This window comes from Arachis stenosperma, chromosome 10, assembly GCF_014773155.1.
Source record: "Arachis stenosperma cultivar V10309 chromosome 10, arast.V10309.gnm1.PFL2, whole genome shotgun sequence".
NCBI classification, from domain to species: Eukaryota; Viridiplantae; Streptophyta; class Magnoliopsida; order Fabales; family Fabaceae; genus Arachis; species Arachis stenosperma.
In genome coordinates, this window is record NC_080386.1 from 25,284,625 (window position 1) to 25,310,516 (window position 25,892).

Here is a 25,892-nt window from a genome sequence, read left to right on the forward strand (position 1 = left end):
TTCGCAAACCTCAGATTGAGTTCTTCAGTATTGGCCGAATGCTTCTTTGAAAGAAAGCATTATCCAAGTAGAGGAACTTTTCTTCAGAACACTACTCACAAACTCTGGTTTTCTCTCCTTGCTTCTGAATGATCAGAAAATCTTCTTTTATCTCCTTGCATATTGATGGGTTCATCTTCCTAGGTCAACTCCTTGAGCACTGTGCTTCACCAACCCACAAGCTCACTTTTTCTCCTTAAACATCAAAGTAGGACCTTTGCTTCTGACTTTTCTAACTTGACCGAAAGCCATGAAGGAGTAACCGAAATTTTCTTCCAATGGTCAACCAAATCTGAACCATAGAGATGTAACTTGGTCCCTAAGAATCTCTTGTGACTGTGGATTTGTAGCAGTGAAGAACAGAGATCAACTTTCCTTTGCATCCCATTTCGGATCGAGCAGAGAGTTGGGAAGAAGAAAAGAAACTTTGATGCATGCAAGAGGAAATTGGTTACCTTTAACCTTTTCTTAAGCCAGATTTGGTTTGAACTTGTTGAGATGACATCTGCCTTTCAAGCTTAATTTCTCTTTCTTGCTTCTTTAGTGATTTGCTTAGGAAAGAAGCTCTCTCTTTCTCTTTCTTACTTTTCTGAAGCTCTGATTTGACTAAGACAAAAGAGAGAGGAACGTTGCTTTGGTAAGAGCAAGATGGAGGAAATTGAATTCAACTCGGGCTTGGATTGGATATAGTTCATGTAACCCGTTTGACCCATCTGACTTCTTTCTTTGTTTTTCATTGGGCTTCATTTGATTTACTAACCCACCAGCTTTGTTTTATTTTCCATTCCTTTTGGGCTGTAATTCAAATTTTGGCCTGTAATATTTTATAAATAATTAGTAATATGCAATTATAATTAATCAACACTATTTATTTGCCCAAAAATAATGTTTGTCATCACTAATTGATTTAGTTAATTTCTTAACTCAACAACACACCACCTCTTACTCACACACACACTAAATAACTTTTTCTCAACTACAACCCAATATATATTTAGTTATCGAAATTGGTGGTGACTATTTAAGAGACAAATATATTTGTCATTGTGACACATATCTCAATCACAAAAGTATTTCGACCGCAACTATTCTATTGTCCGTTATGAGCCTCTCTGGTACAAAAGCGCTTTGAAATTCCTCGACAATCTCCAGTAGGATCTTTTTAGCCTGTTTGCAATTATTTTTGTCACTATCTTGAAAAGGATATTGCACAAAGAAATTGGCCTGTAATTTTTTGTGTATGTCGGGTCCTTTGTCTTTGGGATGAGACAAAAGTATGTATGTTTTATTAATTTTTAATGGATCTCCGTCTTTGTTTAGCACGTTCTGTACCAAATTTTTGACTCCATAACCAACCATTCTGCACATACTTTGGTAAAATAGTGCCGATAAACCATATGAGACTGGTGCTTTGTTTGGCTGCATTTGGGTGAGGGTTATCTTCAATTTTTCAGCTATGAAATCAGGTTGGATTATCTCCAATCTCTCATGTGATTCTTCCTTGTACCACCTTTGTTATTTCTTTTATACCCTTCGTGCTTTCTACTTCAAAAAGTTTTTCAAAATAGTTGGTCATGACTTCTTCTATTTTTTCTTCCTCTTCAAAAACCACCATCGCATCGTTTGTTATCTTTTCTATTGAGTTTTTTCTTTTTCTTTGAGATGTCTTTTGGTAAAAAATTTTGTGTTACGGTCCTTGTCTTTAGTCAAAATATTCTTGATCTTTGTGTCTACCATACTTCTTCATGCTTCAAGAGTTCATTTGTATTTTTCAGCACATTTTTGGATTGAGAGAGTGCTTGATGTTCTTCTAACTTCTTTTGATTTGCTCTAATTGTCCTTGGGATGTTCCTAAAATTCTCTTTTCCCCATTTCTCTAACATTCTGCCACAGTTTCTTATTTTTTTTCATAGAGTTACTGCCTAGATTCTAAATTTATGGACTACCTTTTCACATTCACTATTGTCCAACCAAATTTCTTCAAATCTAAACCTATGCTCGCTCCTTCTTCTTTTATCTATCTTTTCTTGCATATCCACTAGAATTGGATAGTGATCAGATTTATACCTTTGTAAATATTGGACAATTACATTAGAAAAAGCCTTATTTTAATGTATATTTGCAATTACTCTATCTAATTTTTTCGAACATTCTTGTCTCCTTCTGATTGTTTGATCACGTGAATGCATGACCATAAAATCAAGATCCAAAAGTTTGTTAGTTTGTAAAGCTTTTTGAAATCCTCTCGTTTATGTGTATGTGACGGGTAGGCCTCCTTATTTGCCCCCCTTTTGTAGAACTTGGTTAAAGTTCTCAAACATCATCCATGACGTGCTATTAATCTACCCAAGAGAGCTTAAGAGTTTTCAAGATTTATGTTTATTGGCAGCCTCTGGACATTCATAGAAACCCATAGCTCTTCACTTGTTATTATTCTCTCCGATGCTAATGATCATGTCAATATGCTTAAGGGACACTGATGCAACTTCTACCACCAGATTGCTTTCCCACATCACTGCTAGTCCCCAAGATCTGCTTCTCCCTTTCCTTACATAATCTACTCCTATCACGTTTTCCAATCATTCTCTTCTCCTCACTCTACTAATTTCATCTGCTTTTTTCCTAGTCTCTATGAGAAAGACCAAGTTGGATGCTTTTTGTGTTAAGAGCTTCTTTAGAACTCTAATTGCCTATGGGTTTTCAAGCCCACAACAGTTCCAACTTATCAGCCTTATTGTTCCCAACAGCGTTGTTTTACAACCTCTGCCACTCCTTGTGTTGTTTATTGCTTCTTCATCTGGATTCCTTCCTCCTCGATCTCCATTGCTATTAATTCCCCAACTTTTATTTTCCCTTTAAAGCTTGTTCTATTTTTTATTTTTTCTTCTCTTATTTTGGTCCTCTTGGCTCTTCTCTTATTTTGGTCCTCTTGGCTTTTTTCTTTCACTTCTTTAGGTTTCTTTCATCTTCTAGACTTTTTGACTTCTTTCTCCCCTTTTTCTAGTTTTTTAGATTCTGTTTTTCCTCCTTCATTTGTTTCTTTTTGTTTTGCTCTTTGTTCAATTTGGTTGTGTGCTATTTTCGTTTGGGTTAAGTTGTCTTCTACCATTTATGTTGCTGTTGATCTCTTTTTTTTCTTTCACTTCCCTTCATTGCTACTTTTGCTGCTTCATGGGTATCGACTTTCTCTTCTTTTTTTTGTCTTTGGATATGCTATTGTTAATTTCTCCAATTTTTCGCTTCTCTTGATTTTCTTTAGTGTTTTCTTATTTTTTGTATATCATTAGTTCTTTCATCCTCTTTGTTTTCCTTTTCCCCTGTCTCCTATTTTTATTCTTGGGACTTTCGCCCTTAGTCATGTGTTCAGATTTTTAGATTTATTTTGGCATCCTTCTTTCTATTTTTTGGCTGTTTCACATATTCCTTCATCATGACCCAACATACCACAAAAATAACAGAAGGTGGGTAGCTTTTTGTACTTTAGATCAACCCATGTTACTCCATCACTCTTGCTGCCAATGTTTGTGCCTTCTTTGATTGGTTGGTCAATCCTCCTTCTCACTTTAGCTTTGATGAGTCTTCCAAGTCCATTCCCTCCTTTGAAGAGGTTGTATTCCATCACTTCTCCTATAACAACTGCTAATTTCCTCCTGAGTTTGATAATTTTAAAATGTTCAGGTAAATTCCATATCTAAACTTTTACTTTTGCAGTAGTGAATTCTATTTTCTGTTGGGTCTGTATTTTTCTCCTATTACTTCAATAATATCTTAGAATTTCTAAATGTCCATGGGTTGCCTGTAATTACTTTCTTCATATCATCCTTCTTCTTGAAAAAGAACTGGTAGATCTTACGTTGTATTTCTTTCATTTGGAATCCCTCTGATTTTCTCTAGATGTTGAACATATCACTCTATACCCAGCTTTGATTGATGTCTTTCTCTGTTATTAGCTTCCCCATAATGTTATATTCACACTTATGTAGGCCCTTTGCAATATCTCCTTCATCATATATTACTAAAGTTTTCCCTCCTCTTCATATCTTGGTTGTTCTGTATTTATTATCATTTGATTTGCTGACAAAATTTCTCCCTTTTCAGGTCTTCTAGTTGACATTTTGAGTTATTGCTAGCACTCTTTACCTTGGTGATTTTCTACTCTGTGATGGAATTTTGTTAGGTTGCTGAAGTTGTTTGTGTGGTCTAAGTGGTACTTGATATAGTGTACAAACGGATACTTGATATGGTGTACAAACAGATGGCTTTCATGAGTTGAGTGGGGCTGAAATAGATGTGTTCATGAGTAAGGGAACAAATAGACTCATCTCACTACACTCTTTGGTGTCTGATTGGGTGAAATCCTAGCGAAAAATCAAATCGGTGAGATGAAACCTGGGCGAAAAATCAAATCACAGCAAGTTAATATACCAAATCAACATATCATTAACAAAGACCAATTCAAGGGTTAATGTGAGTTACAGTTATAAATTTTGATGTCTAATTTAGGTCCATTGAAATTTTAAAGGTCAAATTAAATCTGACCTCAAAATTCAATGGCCAAAATGAGCATTAACTCTTACAATTATAGAGTGATAGATAGTAACCAAGTTGGGTTGATCGAGTGGGCAACTCACTCGTCTATTTAAGCAAGTGTCGAGAGTTTGAATCTCGCCTTATACATGTAACAACCTATTTGCCAGCGGCATACCCTTAAATGGAGCTCATAGGGAGATAATATTCAATTTGGTTCCTCAACTTGCACGCAAGTCTTTATTTTGGGAGATAATACTCAATTTGGTCCTTCAACTTGCATGCGAGTCTCAATTTAGTTCCTGAAGTTTCAATTGGTTCAATTTAGTCACCAAATTTTGCGAATGTGATTTATGTCATGTTGAATTATGTAAAATGATGTTGTTTTGTTTTGTCACTCAAATAACCCAAAAAAATATTGTAAGTGGTATTTATTAAAACTTTTTCTCGTAATGCAAGTGATCCGTTGTCATTTTTGGGTTATTTGAGCACCAAAACTAAAATGACAATATTTTATAAATTTTATCATGGTATTTACTATTTAGTTGTCCATGTCAATATTTTATTAACGTTTTTGTGCCGAAAACTATTTCAGGAACTATTGTGAGTCACGTTTACAAAGTTTGGAAATTAAAGAAAGACAATTGAAATTTTAAATACTAAATTAAAACTCGTATGTAAATTCAAAAACTTAATTGAGTATTAACTCTTTATTTTAGTCTCCTAAAATTAGCGTTCTGCTGCAATTTGAATTTTCAAATTTTAATTTACTCAATTCAATCCTTAAATATTTAATTATAGTTTACATTTGTTTTTGAGATAATCTTCGTTAATGACGTACTTAGTTGGTATGTGAATTTGTTAAAGTATGATATGGTAAAAGGATAACTGTTATATGAGGTGACAAAATTTAATTTTGTTGAATGTAGTCTCTCTAATTACTAAAGAATAAGCGCTAAATTCCTCGAAATGAACATTTTTCTTTGTTGATGTGACAATGATAAGGACATATAGTCAAAGTTAGGTGAAATTCATTTGTAATATTGTGGATGGTGAAAATTTAATTACAGGTAAAATTGATAATTAGAAATCGTTATATAATAATTTAATTAAACATAAATTATTTAACAAGTCTGAATTATTAAGTATTGTATGTAAGTTTCTACTATCATGAAAATTCGTTTGTCAAATTTTTTTGCTATCATGAAAATTCGTTTGTCAAATTTTTTTGTCAATAACTTGGTCGAAACTCAAGTGCAGTTGACTTTACATAAAATTAATAATTGAGAGTTCTTAAATAATTTACTAAATTTTTATTTAACGGCTCTCATCTATCAACTTCACGTGAAATTGACTGCACGTGAGTTTTTACCTAATAATGAGAAAATACTCAGTTTGGCCTTACGTAAATTTGCTTGTAGTTGCTGTGTTATTATGGAAATGGTGAAGATTGGCCTTATGTTTTTTTATAAATAGCCAAATTTTGATGGTTTTGATTCAAATTGCAGGAATATTTTGAAAAAAAATTAACGTATGTTGTTATATGTATTGTTGTGTCTATTTTTATTTAAGTCTCAATGAATAAAAATTGTACTTGTGTTAATATGAATCAAACAACATGAAATAAAATATAAAAAATTTAGATAAGAAATATCATCCAAACTCTTTATAATTCATTAATAAAACATTCACATTGATACTGATTTCAAACACAACTAAATTCAGTATTAAGCACAACTAAAAAGTATAGTGTGATGCAGCACACAAACAAAATAAAGTAAATTATCCAAAAGGAACCATTCCAAGTATAACTATCCAAAAGTCATTATTACAAAGTCGACATTACAAAGTTATCCAAAAGGAACCATTCCAAGTATAACTATCCAACTGGTACATTGGTTGCTGGTGGAGTACTAGATGATTGGGACACCATTCTTTTGGTTGCAAGCTTTGGGAGACTTGCATTATGTTGCACTAGACTAGTCTCCATCTATAAAAAGTGTGAAGTTAGTGAAATTTGAACAAAAAATAAATTTGCATAGTAGTTAAAGTTAACGACTTAAGGTATAATTTAAAATATACCATTACCTGTAGAGAATCTTCATTCTGAGACATAATTGGTTGACTCATGCCAAGTTCAACCTCAGCCTGACCTTCATGCTGAATTTCTTGGTGTGCACCAACTTGAGATAGTACATCAGCAGGTGGAATAGCATGGACAGGGTTCACAACTGGAGTAGCAATGGTAGGAACAGCATGGTTGGAATTACCACTTTTACCACTTTTAGCAGCAGCAGCCGCAGCTGCTATAGCAGCTGCCATTTTTTCAGCCTTTCTTTTTGGGCAGTTTCTCTTGGTGTGAGCTTTTTCCCCACAATAGCGACAAGAACCTTCTTTATAAATCCTCTTCATCTTGGTCTTTTGCTTGTTGCTTCCATCAGGGTCCTCGTTAGCATCCTTTTTACGTTTTTTCTTAGGTGCCCCTAGCATCTTTTTGAATTTCGGAGCTTGTGGTCTATTGTATGGAGACTTCTCCTACATTGCTTGGCCAGGAATAAGATTTAAATGGAATGCATATATGTCATTATATGCATCCATTGTCAACCACTTGTGGCAAAATTCATCAGGACATTTTCCGGCCCTAGCCAACGCAGCACAAGCATGGACACAAGGCATCCCTACAAACACAATTACAATAGATACAACCAACAATAATTAAATATATTTGTAACAGAAAACCAAAACATGGTATCATATAAGATGAATCTTGATTATGTAATAAAAAAGAATTCATTAAATACCACTTAGTTGCCAAAAACCACAAGAACATAGCCTCTCTCCCAAATCAACTACCATATTGGTTGGGTGGCCAATTATTTCAAACTTTTCATACTTTTCGTCTCCAGACCATACAGGATTCCAACTCTTTGATTCCTTCCTTATCTTGTCCAACCTACTACGCTATATTGGGGTAAAATTCCAATATGGCTCCTAAGTTTCACCTTATTCCTAACAATTGTCCTCATAGCATACATTCTAACTTCTTCCAATAATGTGATGATGGGTTTAGCTCTGGCCTCCTTAATTCGTGAGTTAAAAACCTCACAGGCATTGTTGCAAATATTGTCCATCTTAGGTACATTACTGAAAAAAAGCTCTACTCCATGCATTCTTTGGCCACTTGCTCAAGTATGACCATGCCTCTTCATTGAGCCTCTTAATTCTTCTCATTCCCTCAATCCACCCTTCTTGTGTTGTTGACCTTGCACATTCTCACAATAATCCTCTAAGTTCATTGTCCTTCCATTGCTTGTTAAAGTTTTTCCACATATGCCATACACAAAATCTGTGATGGGCATTTGGAATGACTTCTCGAAGTGCTGGAATCAGCCCCTGTACAAAGTTAAACAAAAAAAAAATCACAAATTGTAGTTATTCTCGAGCCTCAAAAAGGTCCCTGAAATGATTTAAGTGAACTCAAATTAGTCCCTGAACTAATTTAAATGAACTCAAAATGGTCCCCTAAAACAACCTAATTCAACCACAATGATAAAATAAAAGTCAATAACAATCGGTTCGGACATCAGAGAATCAATAACAAGGCCAATCTAGATCCAAGGTAATACATTTTATTAATATGTAACTCAATTAGTAAGACATAATATGATATAACATTACCTTTTGCATGTCAGAAATGAAGGACCACCCAGGTTGGTAATCACCAAGATCTTCAAGTAGCAATTCCAAGAACTATTTCCAATTCTCTTTGTTCTCTACACTCACAATTGCATAGGCTATGACATAAATTTGGTTGTTCGAGTCTTGTCCAATGGCTGATAAGATTTGTCCACCAAAGCGTATCTTTAAAAAAGCTCCATCCAACCCTATAAAGGCTCTACACCCAGCCTTAAATCCTCTCTTGCATCCATCTAAACATATATACATCTTTTCAAAAATAGGAGCTTCATCAGGGTTTGGTTGAGGGATAACTCCAATTTTAATTGTGGACCCAGGGTTGCTCTTAAGAAGAGTCAAACCATAGTCTCTAACCATATTGTATTGAGCAGTTGCATCTCCATATACTATGTGCCTTGCATCTCCTAAAGCCCTTGTAAGAGAAGATTTATTAAGATCCAAGTCACATTTGTCCTTGAAGTAGGCAAGAGCTTCAGAGTGCTTTAGATTAGGAAACTTCCTTAACTTCTTCACCAGCTTACATGCTAACCATCTTCTATTTGCCAACCTATTTTTGCACTCCCTTGCACATGTATGATCATCATTAAAAGTTTTTATCTGCCAGCAAATCCCCTCACTATCCTTTGAGGCATAAACCACCCAGTCACAATCTTTGGTCTTGCACAAGGCTCTACACCTTTCCTTATCATTCTTCTTGTACCAAATTCTCCTACGTTCCTGGATACAATACTCCCGAACAGCCTCTCTAAATTCCTGCTTTGTGTTAAATTTCATACCAACTTCAAGTCGTAGCTCTCCAAATCTAGCACTTTCGTTAAACACAGGAAATACATCATCAGATTCCACCTCAGATAGCTCATCTTCGGAGGCTGGAGGTGTCTTCATTTCCTCCGAATGCCATGAATCTCCTCCATCCGAATCATCATGATATCCATCATGAGTATTATACACTACGACCACATCATGAGTACCAGATCCACCAAAAAAATAATTATCATCGTCACCGGAATCAGACTCCCCCACCACTAAACCATCATACTCTAACAAAATCTTTCTCTTCTCTTTACTCAGATGGCTGTGTGAAGCATGCTTTGATTTGAATTTCTTTGTTTTAGCAGCTGAAATCTTCAATGAATCTTCATCATCACTTGAACTTTTTTCACCCCAGGCTTATAAAGGCTGTCTTCCACGCTATCATAGCTATCATGGCTGTCTGATGAGAAATCTATCTCTATATGAATTGGCTTTTCTTTAGATGATGATGTTGTTGGAGGCCCTTTGCTTGCTTGCCTTGTCACAGGCCTTCTAACATATACTCCACCCTTGGTCAATTTTTTTTTGCTCTATTATCTTTGGATTTACTTAATTTGTTGGGCTGATTTGATTTGTTGAGTTGGGTAAATTTATTGGGTTGGGTTGATTTTTTTTTCTCAGTTGTTCTCTTGTGCTGTAACTTTGGGTTGCAATCAGGCTTGGAATTGTGCCTAGCTTTGTTTGGAGTTTCAATTCGGGTAGAAGTGAATATTGGGTAGGAATTAATTTTGGAGAAGAGGTGGGTGTTGGACTTAGGACAGAGGTAGGTATTAGGATGGGAGTTGGCGTATTAGGATGGGAGTTGGCTTTGGAGTAGAGGTGAGTATTTGTGTGGGAGTTAGATTTGGGGTAGGGGTGGATACATCAGTTCTTTTCCCTTACATGGTTGTTGTTCACATAATCTGATTCAGAGACTCCATGTTCATAATACACATGAGCAACTCCATTGTTTTTCCCAGCATAGAAGCACATTTTTAACATCTCATCGTTATTAGTCAATATCCTCAAACCAGTTGTCAATGGCATGTTAGGAACCAATCACCTGCATTGCTCGATCTTATCATACCCAAGGTGTTTGTAGTAGTCTCTGACTGAAAAAACATCTAATGTGTCACTCTGAAATTCGTTCCTTGCAGTATGTCAAGTTTCCATCTTTATTTCTGACAAATGATCCTCCATGGTGATATATAATTTTAATGAATTGATCCTCATATGCACACAGAAAAATTAAAAAATATCATCAAAAATATCATTTCACCACTATAATTTCAATTGTAAATATAAGACTTGTAAAAACATAAATTGCATTGTTGTTATGAGACAACAACAGACCAAAACGAGTTCATTTAGAAAATCAGATCAATTACTCCATGTTACAAGATGCAATAAGCAATTGACTTAATGAGATTAAGACTTTGATGAAACTGCACCTCTCTTTTAAATAAAACAGAGGAAGAATCAAATGTAACATATTTCATATGACAATCTGATTCCATCTTTTTATTTCTTAATCCATTGATTATCAGACAAACACACCCATGTTGAAACCCTAACCCAAAAAATTCTCCTAAAATATTCAAAATCAAATTAATGGTACAGAAATAGAGAATGATCGAACATCTAACCAATAAGCTAAGAAATTAAATGATACTCACTGAAAACATAAACCCTAACATAGAATAAGCACAAAAACTAACATATACTAACATGCAAAATAAAATGCATTTAGCTAGAATGCATAAAAAAGAAAAAAGAGGAGGAACCAAAAGTGAAGCAAAATAGCAAAGCATCATCACGGGTATAGAAGTTTTTTTATGCTTATCTCGAACTTAGTCAACGTTAGTGAAGAGAAGACGACCGGTGCAATGTGAAGTGGTTGAAGAGAAGAGAATCGCAACTTCAACGAATCTGATAAGTCAGACTCGCAGCGCCATTAAAGAGAAGAGAAAGAAGAAGAACAGTCCTACTATGGGGGAGAATATGTTGTGACTTGTTTTACTAAAACGTTTCTCATCTCATATACCATGATACGACGTCGTTTTGGGCTATTTGAGCGCCAAACAAAAACGACACTGTTTTAGTGGAGTCCAACGGGCAGTTTGTTGTACACATCATCTCTCCGGTAATGACTCTGCGGCAGAAATCACCGCAGGGACTAAATTGATTAAAATTTATAAAGTTTAGGGACTAGATAAAAGCAATTAAAACGTTAAGGACTAAATTGAGACTCGAGTGTAATTTTGGGGATCAAACTGAGTATTTTCTCTCCAATAACTTTTGACTAAGTTATCCTAATTCGTAATTCCCAAATCCGAAGCATTTTTCTAGAAATTGGACCAATCAACCGGTTCAATAAAAAAAAAAACCGAAAATCAGTTTTCTTTTTTGGGTTGAACCAAGTGCAAAGGAGGGAGAAGAGGAGAATGGTTTGGGGGTCGAGGGTTTAGTTTAGGGTTTAGGCCCTTCTCGTTTGCGCAGCGCCTTTCTTCTCTGTCTCTCTGAGCCGGCGTCTTTCACTCCACCGCCGCCTCTCTTGCTTCCGTCGTCGTCTTCAGCGCTTGCTCTCGTGTCCGTTGCTTCTGCTGTGGTTTTCTTCCGCCGCTGCCTCAGTTCCGGTAGGTCCTCTGTCCTCTGATCCGTTGTAGTTGATTCTTTCCGCTGTTAATTCCTTGTCATTCCTTACATATTAGAATTTCTACTTTGGCCGTAAATTTTAACAGGCTTTTGTTTCAATGAGCATGGAGACTGCCAATGATTCAGGTTCCTTGAACATTGTTGTTCATTTTTCTTTGATCCCCCCTCTCTCTCTAAATCGTCGCAATTAATTTATATTCATTTTTTATTTTTGTTATTGGTAATGGCAGAGATGAGTTTGGGTGGCGATGGTCATGTAAGAAGAAGGAGCAGGAAAAAAGCCGTGGCTGAGAGTGGAGCAAGAGAGCATAAAGAGCAATTAGAGAAACTTAAACAGAAGGTTAAATGCTTTATTGCTTGTTGCGTTGGTGTTTTCTGAGTACCTTTTTACCATTATAAATTCGTGGTTAACTTGTATCTATAGTTAAATGGTGATCTTAGTTGGGATTAAGGTCCATGACATTACTTGTTCTTATTTCAAAGGTTTCCTGCGGTTTAACTGAATAATATTGTACATCTGTATTCATTGTCTTTAAAAGGTTTTGATAAAGTAATCCATTCATGTAAAAGTATGCGGGTTTGGAATTTAAATTGGATGATGCTTGATGGATGGACTATCTTATTATTCCTTCTTCTTTATCTATTCGGATTTATTCTACTGGTTGTGTTAACAACTTTTCCATCTCAGGACCCAGAATTTTATGAGTTCTTGAAAGAGCATGACCAGGAGTTGCTTCAGTTCAGTGATGAGGATATTGATGTGAGTGTGCTATATGCTTACGTGTGGTTACTGATTTCCTACTATTATGTTGCTCTCTCAGTATTAGAAACTATCTAAACTTGCTTCTTTGTTTGTCCAGGAAAATGTGGGTTCTGACATGGAAGATGGAGATGTACAGCCAGATGAGGAGACTAGTGACCAAGAGATTCAAGAGAAGGAAAAACAATTGTCTAAGAAAGTTATAACTACCTCTATGGTTGAATCATGGTGCAAATCCATTCATGAAAAAGGGAGTGTAAATGCAGTCCATTCTCTGATGAAGGCTTTTAGGACAGCATGCCACTATGGCGATGATGGGGGGAATGAGTCTACAACAAAGTTTAGTGTAATGTCAAGTGCTGTTTTCAACAAAATAATGTTGTCTGTACTTAATGAAATGGATGGAATATTAAGGAAATTGTTGAAGCTCCCGGCTTCTGGTGGAAATCATGAGACCATAAAGAATTTGATGACCACGAAGCAATGGAAGAATTATAGCCATTTAGTGAAGTCATACCTTGGAAATGCTCTTCATGTTTTGAACCAAATGACTGACTCTGACATGATATCATTTACTTTACGTCGGATTAAATACTCTTCACTGTTTCTGGCTGCTTTTCCGTCACTCCTAAGGAAGTATATTAAGGTATGAATAAGCAATTGTTCATTGACTCACAGTAGCATTTTGGAGTCTATATTGCATATGTCTGCCCTTGGTAATTGGTTGGGATATCCTTCCTCACATTTTATAATTCTATAATTGATGGATAAACATCAATCAAGTAAAAACTTCAAGAATCTTGAATTTGATGATAGATTGTTCCTGTGAATAAACATGATTAAAGATAATATCTTTCAAAATTAAATTTCTATTGCTTTCTTACAAAATGGAAAATGGCAATATAGAACATTTCGCTGAGACTGTGGTTTGGGCCTTTCTAACATTCTGGCAATGTGGCTTGATATGTCTTGTCCATTGATTTAGCAAACTAATATTGCTGAATTTATCAGGTGGTCCTTCATTTCTGGGGTACTGGGGGAGGTGCCCTTCCAGTTTTCTCATTTCTATTCATCAGAGATTTATGTGTACGCATTGGATCTCTCTGCATTGATGAATGCTTCAGAGGAATATATAAAGCTTATGTTTTGAATTGCCACTTTGTAAATGCGGTGAAACTTCAACATATCCAATTCCTTGGCAATTGTATCATTGAACTTGTTGGTGTGAATCTTCAGAGTGCGTATCAACATGCATTTATTTTCATCCGGCAGTTGGCTATGATTTTAAGAGACGCACTTAACACAAAAACTAAGGTGCTTTATTAGCCTTGTAAATTTTCTTTTATTCTTAGGTATCGTATGAAGTACTTCATCATATTTTGAATTTATGGAAATGTTCTGCCAAACTGATCGTATTTGTGTTTTAATTAAAGTCCTTTCATACTACTTGCATAATTTTCTATTATTGCCTGCTGATGTATTCCTTTCCCATGTTGAAAGTAATTGTTTGTGCTTTAGACACTGCTTATTTGAACATGACTTAATGTGTTTTTTAATCTCTGCTTGGATGTATTCTTTAGGAATCTTTCCGTAAGGTTTGCGAATGGAAATACATGAACTGTCTTGAACTTTGGACTGGTGCCATCTGTGCCTACAGTTCAACATCGGACTTTAAACAACTTGCATATCCTCTGACCCAAATAATTTCTGGGGTAGCCCGTCTAGTTCCAACAGCTAAATATTTCCCCCTTAGGTTGAGATGTGTCAGAATGCTGAACCGGATCGCAGCTTCTACTCACTCTTTTGTACCAGTATCTATGCTCCTTTTGGACATGCTGGAGATGAAAGAGCTGAATAAGCCCCCTACAGGAGGTGTTGGTAAAGCTGTTGACTTACGCAGTATATTGAAGGTACTTATCACTTGAATCAATGTCAGCGTTCTTTTTTGATATCGTCTAACTTAAGAGGAAACGTTATTCTGTATTAGGTTAGCAAGCCAACACTAAAGACTAGAGCATTTCAAGAGGCGTGCATTTTTTATGTGGTTGAAGAGCTTGCTGAGCACTTGGCACAGTGGAGTTATTCCGTTGCATTCATGGAGTTGTCTTTTATTCCACTTGTGAGGTTGCGTAGCTTTTGTAAATCGACCAAAGTTGATAGGTTTCGGAAGGAAATGAGGCAGCTTATACGCCAGGTATTAAATTGTGATGGTGAAAGTTGGATTTTCGTGTACTTACCCCATTTCTCTGCAGTGGCTTTTTTCTCTTAATATATTTCTTCTTTCCTCGTCCAGATTGAGGCCAACTGTGACTTTGTGAATGGAGGGCGCATGTCAGTTTCCTTTTTACCTAGTGATCTGGCTGCATCATCTTTTCTTGAGGTTTGTTTATAATATGTTTTTACTTTGATGGAATAAGTGTTTCAGTTTTCTCCCCATTTTCCCTTACCCGCACGTAAACTGGGTGTTTCTAAGCCATTATTACACTTCACACTCGCTACTGCTATGATGGACTGACGTTTCATTTATGATTATGAGGATGATTTTCCTTTCCTTTCCTTTTTCTTTTTGTCCCTCGTGTTTTTTTCTAGATTATCCTACCACATTCAAGCATGTATTTATCCTTGAGAATTAAAAAGGTTAATCAAATTTTGTTAGGATGAAAAGAAGTCAGCCTCAAGTGCATTATCAAAGTATGTTGTAACACTCCGCCAGAGAGCAGAGCAAAAGAATACTTCATTAATGGAATCCAGGTTTGAAATATTGCAGAGTTTGTTATCCCTCATGCAATCATGGTCATGACTCATGACAGAGATTCTAACATAACATAAAAATTTCCAGTGTTGTTGTGGGAGAGGAAGCATCTGTTTTTGGGAAAGAAATATCAGATAGCGATGATGAGGATGCTAAAAAGAACGAGGAGGGAGCTGCCATCTTTAGTTCATCATGGTTACCTGGAACTGGAAATGACTCTAAGTATGACAAACTCTCTGGTCTTTTTTTTTTTACCCGACTGACAAATTCATGCATGTGTATTGGCAGAGTTACTTGTACATTTTTCTTAGCGAAATTTTCTTTTTCAGGATAAATCACCCCAAAGAAACAAAAGGGAAGAAGAGAAAGCAACAGCGGAAAGAGAGAGCGATTGATGATGATGTCGTGGAGGACTTGGTACTAAGTTCTGATGAGGATGAACCTTCTGCCAGGGAAGATGATAATGTTGATAATGAGCCTCCAAAACTAAAGCAGAAGAACAAGAACAAGAACAAGATCAAGCACAAGCACAAACCAAAAAGGTTTAAAACAAAATAAATCGCAGATGTCTAGTTAGCATTCCCTGTCTCTATTCCTCCTTATATGGTGAAAATGGGAAAATTTTTGTAGTTTTATGATATTAATTATTTAGTTTACATTTTTACTTTCGAAGGAAAGATGTTTATTTGAAAGCAATGCCACTGCAATTATTAAGTTATATCGTTGTAATATTAATTTTTGAATTAATACAACTACGGGCTATATTTTTATATTTTTAATAGATCATGCAATTGAGAATGGATATCATGTACTAGGAGTGCACATGACCCGGTCCGTCTCGAAGATACGGTTCGGTACCGAACATTTTAGGGGCTAATTTGATGTGATTTTATCGGATTTAGGGCCGGGTAAAAGTCTCAAAAATAGACTTGGTCATTAATTTGGGTTGGATCCGGGTCATAGCTTAGGTTACCTGAACTCGGTCCGGTGGCCTGGTCATCATATACACTTAATATTTTGTGTTATTAGTGATGGATCATGGTTATTCTTATGTGGAATTTAAGTATTGTAAATCTTAATATTTTGTGTTACTAGTCATTATAAGACTATAAGTTAATGTTTTATGTTTAGAATGCATAAGACTTTAGACTAATGCATAATATTATGTTATTTGTATTGATTTAAATATTTAGTATTATTGGATAATATTAGTATTGATTGTGGTTATGCTTTAATTTTGAAGAAGGGTTAGTTGTTATATTTTTCTAAGTGAATTTTATCATGTCAAATAATGGTTGGAGTTTTTGAAAATTTTGATATTTTTACATGTTAGCTTACAAGAAGGTATCAACGTAATGTAATGTTAACGGCTCGGTTTTCACCCGGTATAATTGTGGCCCGAAAATGTGTTGGTTTCATCGGGTCTAAGATCGGGTTCGGGTCTAATAAATAAAGAGTTAATAGTCAAAATCGTCCCTAAAAGATACCCGATCTCCATTTTCGTCCCCGAAAGATAAAATTAATCGAATTCGTTCCCGAAAGATAACTAACATGGTCACGTTCGTCCTTCCGTCATCTCCTTCGCTGAGATGGCAAACGTTTGATAATGTGTTCCGTTAATTGCTAGCGTGGCAGACGCTAAATAGCACCCTCTTATTGCTGATAAGATAAGTCTTTTAAAACAATTCAAATTAGTTCCTAAATAAATGAACCCTAATCCCAAATGCAGGAGGCTCACCGGGCCAGCGTTGAGGTCCCAGCAGCTTCCCTTAGCATTATCACCTCCCAATTCATGCTGGTTACACCAGTGCTTGATGGGCCCACGTGTCCGCGAACACCAGAAGGAACGGCGGCAAGGATCCGAGCTCGTAGATCCGTACGCTCTTCTCCACCTCCATCCACCTCTCTATCACCATCACCATCAATCCCGTGTTGAAGTAGCAGGGCCTGCGCCCCTCAAGTGTCCCCACAAAGTGGTGGTCCGACCAGAACGCCGCCATGAAATACTTGTTAAAGTTGGCGTGGCAGTACTCGAGTGTTCAGATGGTCCTGGAACCCAGGCTGGGGCTCTAGAGCTTGGATATGTCGTCGACGACAACCAAATCAGAATCGAGATAGATGACTATGTTGATGCAAGTTTCGAGAAAGTCAGTGAGGTAATTCCTGGCGTAATTTAGCAGTTGCTTGACGGAGGTTGAGATCAGGTTAAGAAAAATATTGGGATCGAAGTAGTAATTCAAAAATCGTGAAACTTACTATCCATGCCATAACAACAATTTGCATGCATTGTACAAACTTAATTTAAATCTTTGCTTGGTTCACAAAGGCCACCAAAATTTATTGTATCCAAGAACCTCATTTCCACTCCTATATCAATAATGAAAGGGTCTACCTTGATGAAATTGAGCACATCCTGATCATGGTATCCCGGATAGACTTCTTGCAAAGAGTACCAAAATTTGTAAAACTCTATTGATTTATTATTGGACTTTACAAAGTTAAACCCTCCATTGGGTCTATTCTCTAAATCATATGAGCTACCCATGAAATGATCGCATGCTATCTGAAAATCTGCATCATGGTGAAAACGAGGAAATGGGTCCCTAAACCACATGATATCGGCATCCTGGAAGAGGAATACAATTACATCAATTTAATTTATACATCTTAGAAATGTATCTTGCTTCCTATATAGAATATTTCAATTCGACTTTTTCTTTTAAATTTTTTCTCCACCATGTAAAAGAAAACTCAGTGTGTGTATAATGAAAGAATAGCCATTGAAATACTTACTGTGAATACAAAATTGTACCCCATCTCAAAAACAGAACATAGAAAATTATCCTGTTAACTGTGAAAAGGTGGATTGAACGAGGGAATTGAGATTGGAGTCAGAGACAAGAAAATGGAAGAAGATGTTCTCAGAGCAAGGGAGTGCTGGAGGATGAAGTGGACGGCGACAATGGAGTTGCGGAGGTACTCGTGGTTGAGGGTTAGGTGCAGTTGTTGGGACGGCATTGCTCTCATTTCTAAGTAGCTAAGTAATCCCAAGAATTTGGAATTAGGGTCCATCTACTTAGGAACTAATTTGAATTATTTTAAAAGACTTGTCTTGTCAGCAATAAGAGAGTGCTACTTGGCGTCTGCCATGCTGGCAGTTAATGGGACACATCAGCGAACGTTTGCCATCTCAGCGAAGGAGATGACGGAAGGACGAACGTGACCATGTTGGTCATCTTTTGGGGACGAATTCGATTAATTTTATATTTCGAGGACGAAAATGGAAATCAAGGTATCTTTCAAGGACGATTTTGACTATTAACTCAATAAATAAACTTAGTGTATATTTCGGACTGGGTCAGAGTCACATCAAATTCGGCTTCGCCCGACCCATGTGCACCCCTATTATGTACTTTTGAGTATGGTTGTATATATTGTTTAGATGAGTCTTATACTCTTATAATACTTAAAAGTGCTTGTCTAATTTATTAAAAAGAGTTAAAAGTTAATATTTAATTTTTAAAATATAAAAATAAATAATTATTAAATATTTAAATTTATCAAATAAAATAAATTAGAGAAAAATTAAATCTTAAGTTATAGACATTATAGAATTTATCTTTCTTAAATCAGTTTTACGTGGCCTGCTTTCGGACTAAGTTTTTGAACGTGCCATCCGTCCATCACTATATGTGTAACAATTGAAAGAGAGTTTGAACTTTGAACAAAAGTACCTCAGTTACAAAGGTAAATTGCTGTAAATAACTTTAACCGAGAAAACTGAAATTTTATAGAAGAAAAATAATTCAAATCCTAACTCATTTTTCTAATTACCTTCTTGATTTTTAAATTTTTTATTTTTTGGTGTTTTTAAAAATATATTAAAATATTAAAATGACAAATTAATAGTTGAATCATTATTCAACTGACAATAGAGGCAGAGGATATTTATTGTGGTTTAAAACTAGAATTTAATTTTAATGTACTGTAGTATAAAATAGTTTTATACGTACATTTAAATTATGTAATGTTACATCAGTAAAAATAATTATTTTTCATATTGATTTAATGGAATAGAAATTGAGAGAATGAGACTTAGTATTATATTTGTTGGCTTAGAAGTTGGTATTAAAATTTTTGTTTCTGTTTTTAAAATTTCAGTATTTCAGTACTTTCAAAAAATAGAGATACATGAGACTGAAATTTTTAGAGACGAAAACTGAAATTTTGATAACATTTTATATCTAAAATATCCTCATTTTAATTAATTAATTATAATTTTATTTTTTGTGCAAATTAAATTAGAGTTTTATTCTTGTTTTAATTTTTGTCTTTTATTTTACACCAAACAGAATATTAAAATTTATTTCAATTTTTGTCTCTTAATCTTAATCTCTATTTTTTAATCTCAATCTTTCAGTTTTTATCTCTCTACCAAATGCTATCTAAAAATTCTCATTAGAGACAGTTGCCTAAGTGCCCATTATGGATATAATGATTCAGGACATTTAAATTCCTAAATCATAAAGAGTCACGAATTAATCTGAAAACATATTATGTATTAAAAACGAACTTAATTTTCATATATCATTAATATAAAAGAAATTTATATAAACAATCAATTATATATTGTTATAAATTTAATTTTGATGTACTGAGTATATAAAATAAGTTTACATATATATTTAATCAGGTAACGTCATATCGTAAAAATTAACTATTTTTATTAACTATTTTTATTAACGAAGTGAATAGTTATCCAAAAAACAGATTTAAAATTAAATTTGTTAAGAAAATAAAAAAATAGGCTGGATATTTTTCTGAGTGTTGGATTGAGGTGTAAAAAAGAGCCCAATGCCCAATGGGCCATCCACCAGTTAGGGTTTCGTCTTCCCTATAAATTCCTGAACCCTATCTTGCATCATTTCCCAGTCGCAGCTTGCGCTCTCTAATCGGAACACCGCCGCCGCCAGATCGTGTTCGGTATCTGAGTTTCAGTTTTTAACCACCATGAGGGCCAAGTGGAAGAAGAAGCGTATGAGGAGACTCAAGAGGAAGCGCAGAAAGATGAGACAGAGATCCAAGTAATCGAGACTAGTTTTGTTTCCTTTCTCAATGTTTTTTTCTGTGTTCCCAGAAACATCGTGTTCTAGTACTTAACTCGTTTTATTTTTCTTAATGTTATGGATTTTATGGATCTTATTTTAGCTCAAGTATGCTTGTTAATTTCTGAAATGTGTGTCTTTTTATGCGGTTCAAATGGATTATTAATTATACACTAGGGTTTAGCGCTTTATGTATCTGGTGTCGTTTACCGATCTAGTTTTTCTTTTAACTGTTTATATTGATTAATTGTTTTCAAGTGTAATCATAGCTAGTATTAGTTTTAGATTTTTATTAAGAATAATTAGTGTATAATTGTCCAAATACCAATTTTGCAAATCAACTTACCCCTGAGCCCGCAAACAGTAAATTTGAGTGTTATGGGGTTTGTTCTTTAGCATTAAGGTGACTGGGATAGTGGTTGAAGTTGTAATGAACTGTGAAACCATTCTTTTCGTGATTGCTTGTGCTCTAGGTGTGAAGATATGATACCATAGAGACTGGATAGATTGAAAATGCAAGATTTTAAATATAAGTGGTAACTTATAGCAACATCTAAATTACGTTGTTTTAATTTTTTATTGTAGGGTTAATGCAAAGCTTAAATACCCAAATGTTTCACAAAAAAAGAATTGTAGTCTAGTTTATGAATTTTAGGAGTTCCTGTTTGTCTGAATTAGAACTTTTTCCAAGGATTTGTGAGGATAGAATTAGAATTTAATTAGCATGTTTCTTCCGATTATTATACTCAAAGCGTGTGATTGTAGAATGGAGAGATCTCCGGAGCTTTGATAATAAAAAAAGGACAAAATTCATATTCATTACTCTAGTTTTGTTTTTGGCTATCTCATTAACCCCTGATGAGATCCTCTAAACTAATGTTATCACTTAATCAAATGGCAAGGGTTGTGTCCTCAATTCATCCAACGATAACTAAGAGCCCTTACTCTATCGAAGATGTCAAAAATATCATCTCACGAATATCTTTTGTTTTAAAGGCTAAGTTATTTGTTTAGCCATACTTGAAATAAAAGTACACACTTTTATAATATGTCAAAATCAAATAGTATAATCTATCATTTAATGGTTAAAATGAACGTTAAAATGAAGCATCTGCATATGAGGACAATTATGGAATTTTAATTGGAGTATTGGGTCTTGGAATATGTTGGGGGAGATTGCAAATTTGCAATTTAGTGATAATTTGACCATTGGGTGAATGGTTTAGGTTAACCATATCCAAGACCATGTTCAAGGCCAATTGAGTTAGGCTGGATTGGATAAATAACTTAGAAATTTAAAACATAGAGTTTATATTAAAAATAATTTATAAATAAATTATTGTGTCTATTTTTTAGTTATATAAGTGTTTATTTTAAAAAGAGAATGATAAAAAGTTTATTATAAAAAAAGTTACTTTATTTTTTATTTTTTTATAAGCACTTTAAATAATCTTTTGAAAAGTTGCAAGTTAATTTTAAAAGTTGTCTCAATTATTAATGTTGTAATTTTTTATAAATTTTTTTTGGACAAATAACTTTTCATAAATTAAAAAAAATTATTTATAGACTTTTTCAATCGGGACCTTAATAATGTTTATAATAATAGCGGTGGAGTATTGGTAGAATGGTAGTCCTATTGAAACTAAGAAAAAATATTATTTACATATATAGGTAAAAATTTAAAAATTAATATAAATAACAATCCTTATTTCAATATTTTCATAATTATTGAATAATTTATATTTATAATGACTTTGAAAAGTATACTCTTGCATAGGAATTTTTCTAGAGAAAATGATTCATTAGTGTTGTGCGCAATAGACTAAAAATACAAGGATAATTATTTTAATATAATTAGGCTCAAAATATTCATTAATTAAGAAGCTATATTTTCAAATTCTTAAATTCAAATTTATTTATTTGATGTAAATATAGAATCGAATTATATCACTATAAAAATTATTTGTCATAAATCTATGTACGAACTACATGAATATGAATATTAACATTTTTTTCTTTTATTTGACAATCATATTGAATATTGTTTATTGATCGTAAAGTATGAACAATTTTCACCTCAATAATTTGTATATGATAGATAATATAAATATTATAACATGTTTAAAATATGATAAATTAAATAAAGTTTCGCACATTTTTTTAAATACATTCATAGTAAGTAATAAAAGCAAAATATTCTCATTTTACTTAATATAAACTGCATCAACTTATATGTGTGTGATATTAAAAAAAAAGTATTGGTATCAAATAAAATGTGAGTAAAATAAGAATAAAGAATTGATGATAAGGAAAAATAAATTCATATTAATAACATAAAAAAGTGAAAACTATCAATTTTATAGGGTTAAAAAGATAATTATCTTTATTATTTACTCTATTTAATTATTTTTCAAACTTAAAATTCTAATGTTTATTTTATTCAAGTTTTTTTAAAATAAGAATAATAGAATTCTAGAATATATGCTACTATCCGACCTTAATATTTTAGTGTTTCTTGTTAGTAGTTAGATAATTTGACGACTATTGATATTTTATAGTTACAAATATAATTATATAAAATTGGATTTAATTTTTATAAAGGGTTTAATTATTCTGTTGGTTTTTATACTTTTTTATTCGATTTTTACATTACTTTTAATTTTATAATAAGGACCACTTCATGTCAAAAATATTAAAATTTAAAATTATATATCTATACTGACTATCTATATTAGATGCAAATTTTTTATTAGGTTCTTCTTAATTTTTTTTCCTTTTCAAATGTTAATTCTTGTATATGATGTATGATGGTTTCAGTGGCTAAGAGAAGGGGGGGTTGAATCTTAGCCCCTTTTTGCTTGCTGATACTTGCTGGACTTAGAGAAGGCTTTTCTGTTTTTAGCTCGTCCCTAGGCACGAGACATTTTCATTTTGTCTCGTCATTTGACACGAGACATTTTTGATTTTTCATCTTGAACAGTAAAAACAGAATTGAAGTAGGAAGAGAGAGAAGATAACACCCAGATATATCCTGGTTCAGCTTCTAAGTGCAGTGCAGCCTACATCCAGTTTCCATCACAACAATGATGGAATTTCACTATAATCATACAGATTACAACTTGTAAAGTGCTAACCCAACTTACAAGGGGATTCCCACAGAATCATGAAACACAACACAGATGTGCAAAGGACCTCTAAGACATCTATGGCTTTTTCTTTTAATTTTGCACTCTCGGCCTTTTTCCGCTCTATGGCTTTTTCTTACAAACCTCACTGTTTGCCTTTTTCCATGAGACTCAAGACATGACAAAATTAAACAGAAAAATACAAAACTGAAAACATTGAAGGAGAAGAAGAACTGCTAGCTTAGGTAGCTCTGAGAACTCTGTGCCTTGCACTCTCAAATCTTACTCCTTGAATCAAACCATGACTGTTCACCTCTTTTATAGAGAAGTGAAGCCTTCACAGTTGAAACACAAACCCGAGCTCAGCTTCTTTTCCTTCAACAAAACCGGTTCGGCCACACAGAGAGAAAAGGTAACTCATGCAAAAACCAACATGCAAATACCTCTAGTCCTTCCTTGGTCATCACTCTTCATCAATCCGAGCGCTCCATCCTTGGCTTCCTCTCCAAGATGGATTTCTGGCCCTTGATGCTTCATGATGATGATGACTTCATCTGCTTCAATCTCTGCCTTCAACCATCACTTCGCCACTCTAGCTACTCCCTGTGGTGGTTGAGCAGAATCAAAGACAAGCCATGCTTCAAGAATCTCCCTTGCTGGCCGAATCTTCATCCTTCTTTTTGGGTATGAAGGATCCGAGATTACCTCACCAAATCTTACCACATTAGGTGATAATCTCAGCCACAACATACTTTTCTTTTTCTTTTCGTGCCATCATCACAATGGCTTCTTGCTTGAAACTAGCTTCTCTGTGATTTTTACTGATAGCTTACTTCATCCCTCCTTTCCTGCGAGACAGGACCAAAAGAAAGAGGAGAGAGAACAGAGAAAAAACTTGCAATGTAATTAAAGAAGAAAATGAAAAATAGTTAGGTTTACATTACCCATGTCTAGCCTCTGCTTCCTTCTTCAGATTACTTGCTTCTACCATCTTCTTCTCTGACAGTGAGGTGACTGAATGCAAAGAGAGAGAAGAGAGAGTAGAAAGAAGAAAAGCAATGGAAATAAAGTGTAATAAAGATTATAATCAATTAAAATCAAATTCCCATGCTTTTGCCTTGTAACGTGCCCAACTCAATAAATGCCATCAAATCAGATTTTCTCTTTCCATATTCCAAGGCATTCATTAAATCCATTTAATTCAAAATTTGAATTCCAACCATGGAATGAGTTGGTGTCCGTGGAAAGCATTCATCTTTTGCTTTCTCTTTATTTTCAATTTTGGACCTAACCCTTGTTGGTCTTGCAAGGATTTTAATTGGGCTTGCTTCTTAAATTTTTTTTTGGCCCAATTATCATTTTAATAAATCAGCCACTTATATTAATATTTTGCACAAAGGCTGATTGTTTTTGTCAATCAAATTGGGCTTCATGCATTCTTTTGTGTCTCATTGATGAAATCTGTATATAACAAAATTATTAATTAATAAGTGTGGATTAAAAATCAAATTAATAATTTTGTAATTAATTATTTTAATAATGTTTGATCATCATCAAATTAGTTTAGAGTTTTCCAAACTCATCAATGTACAATGATTTATAAAGTATTTAAAAGCAAACTATTATACAATTTCTAGTTGAAAAATAGTAATTACAAAATAGATAATTAATAAATTTTATCTACTGTATGATTTACTTGCAAACTCTTAAACTGTAATAACTTAACCACAAAAACAATATAATTATAAGAAGTATTAGTGTATTACAATTACTTTGGGCTATTATAATTTCAGCAGTGTGATAAACTCATATCATAAACCCACACATAACTTTTTCTTACCCCTTCTCGAATAGAATTTTGTCCATAGATAACATTACCCATTCTTTCTAAGCCTCCTAGTAAATTATAAAACACATCTTCAAACAAAAGAAGTCCGTATAACAACCGCCCACTGAATCTATCCCCTATTACTTGCTTATTTAACCAAACTACCAAACCATTCTCCCTAATGAAAATCTTAAGTAGAACGGCTTTCGTTCTAGTTTGTGTACGGATGTGACGTCACCATTGACGTATCTTTCGTTAACATTGACATGCAATAACAACATACTATACTTATCTTTGATGTAAGCACCACATGATTTTCTTAAATTTAAATCCAATACATCCAAAACTCAAAATTTTAGCAATAAACAAAACAACAATAAATGTCTCTATTATATTTTTTTATGCACATTGAATCACCTTCAATATATCCATCCTTGTGATGCGGATGTAATTAGTAATTACATTATTTACTTCACCTACCTATTGAGTTGATGCTTGCCTCCAACTCCCATGAAATTCCTTGATTTTATATTCTAAGCGCAAACTAATAAACAACTCCTTATTTGTTTCTCACAAATTTTTGTTCTTAGTTAATTTTTGTTTCTCCCTTAAT

General features: G+C 34.1%; 2 protein-coding genes and 1 pseudogene across 2 annotated transcripts; 1 reads left to right on the forward strand and 2 right to left on the reverse strand.

The window, feature by feature from the left end:
• Positions 1 to 11,500: 11,500 nt before the first annotated feature.
• On the forward strand, positions 11,501 to 16,124 carry LOC130954347 (nucleolar complex-associated protein 2). Its single transcript, XM_057881089.1, has 12 exons — positions 11,501 to 11,690; positions 11,796 to 11,835; positions 11,940 to 12,049; positions 12,398 to 12,469; positions 12,570 to 13,115; positions 13,481 to 13,783; positions 14,050 to 14,379; positions 14,457 to 14,663; positions 14,763 to 14,849; positions 15,126 to 15,220; positions 15,309 to 15,443; positions 15,551 to 16,124. The coding sequence occupies exons 2-12, from the start codon at positions 11,808 to 11,810 to the stop codon at positions 15,777 to 15,779; spliced, it is 2,142 nt and encodes a 713-aa protein (XP_057737072.1). The 5' UTR covers positions 11,501 to 11,690; positions 11,796 to 11,807; the 3' UTR covers positions 15,780 to 16,124.
• A 652-nt stretch (positions 16,125 to 16,776) lies between these two features.
• LOC130956897 (probable galacturonosyltransferase-like 7) lies at positions 16,777 to 17,473 on the reverse strand (annotated as a pseudogene).
• LOC130956499 (uncharacterized protein At4g15970-like) lies at positions 17,451 to 18,226 on the reverse strand. Its single transcript, XM_057883551.1, has 2 exons — positions 18,015 to 18,226; positions 17,451 to 17,847 (listed from the first exon to the last, which is right to left on the reverse strand). Exons 1-2 carry the CDS (start codon positions 18,036 to 18,038, stop codon positions 17,518 to 17,520), a joined length of 354 nt encoding a protein of 117 aa, XP_057739534.1. The 5' UTR covers positions 18,039 to 18,226; the 3' UTR covers positions 17,451 to 17,517.
• Between the last annotated feature and the right edge of the window lie 7,666 nt (positions 18,227 to 25,892).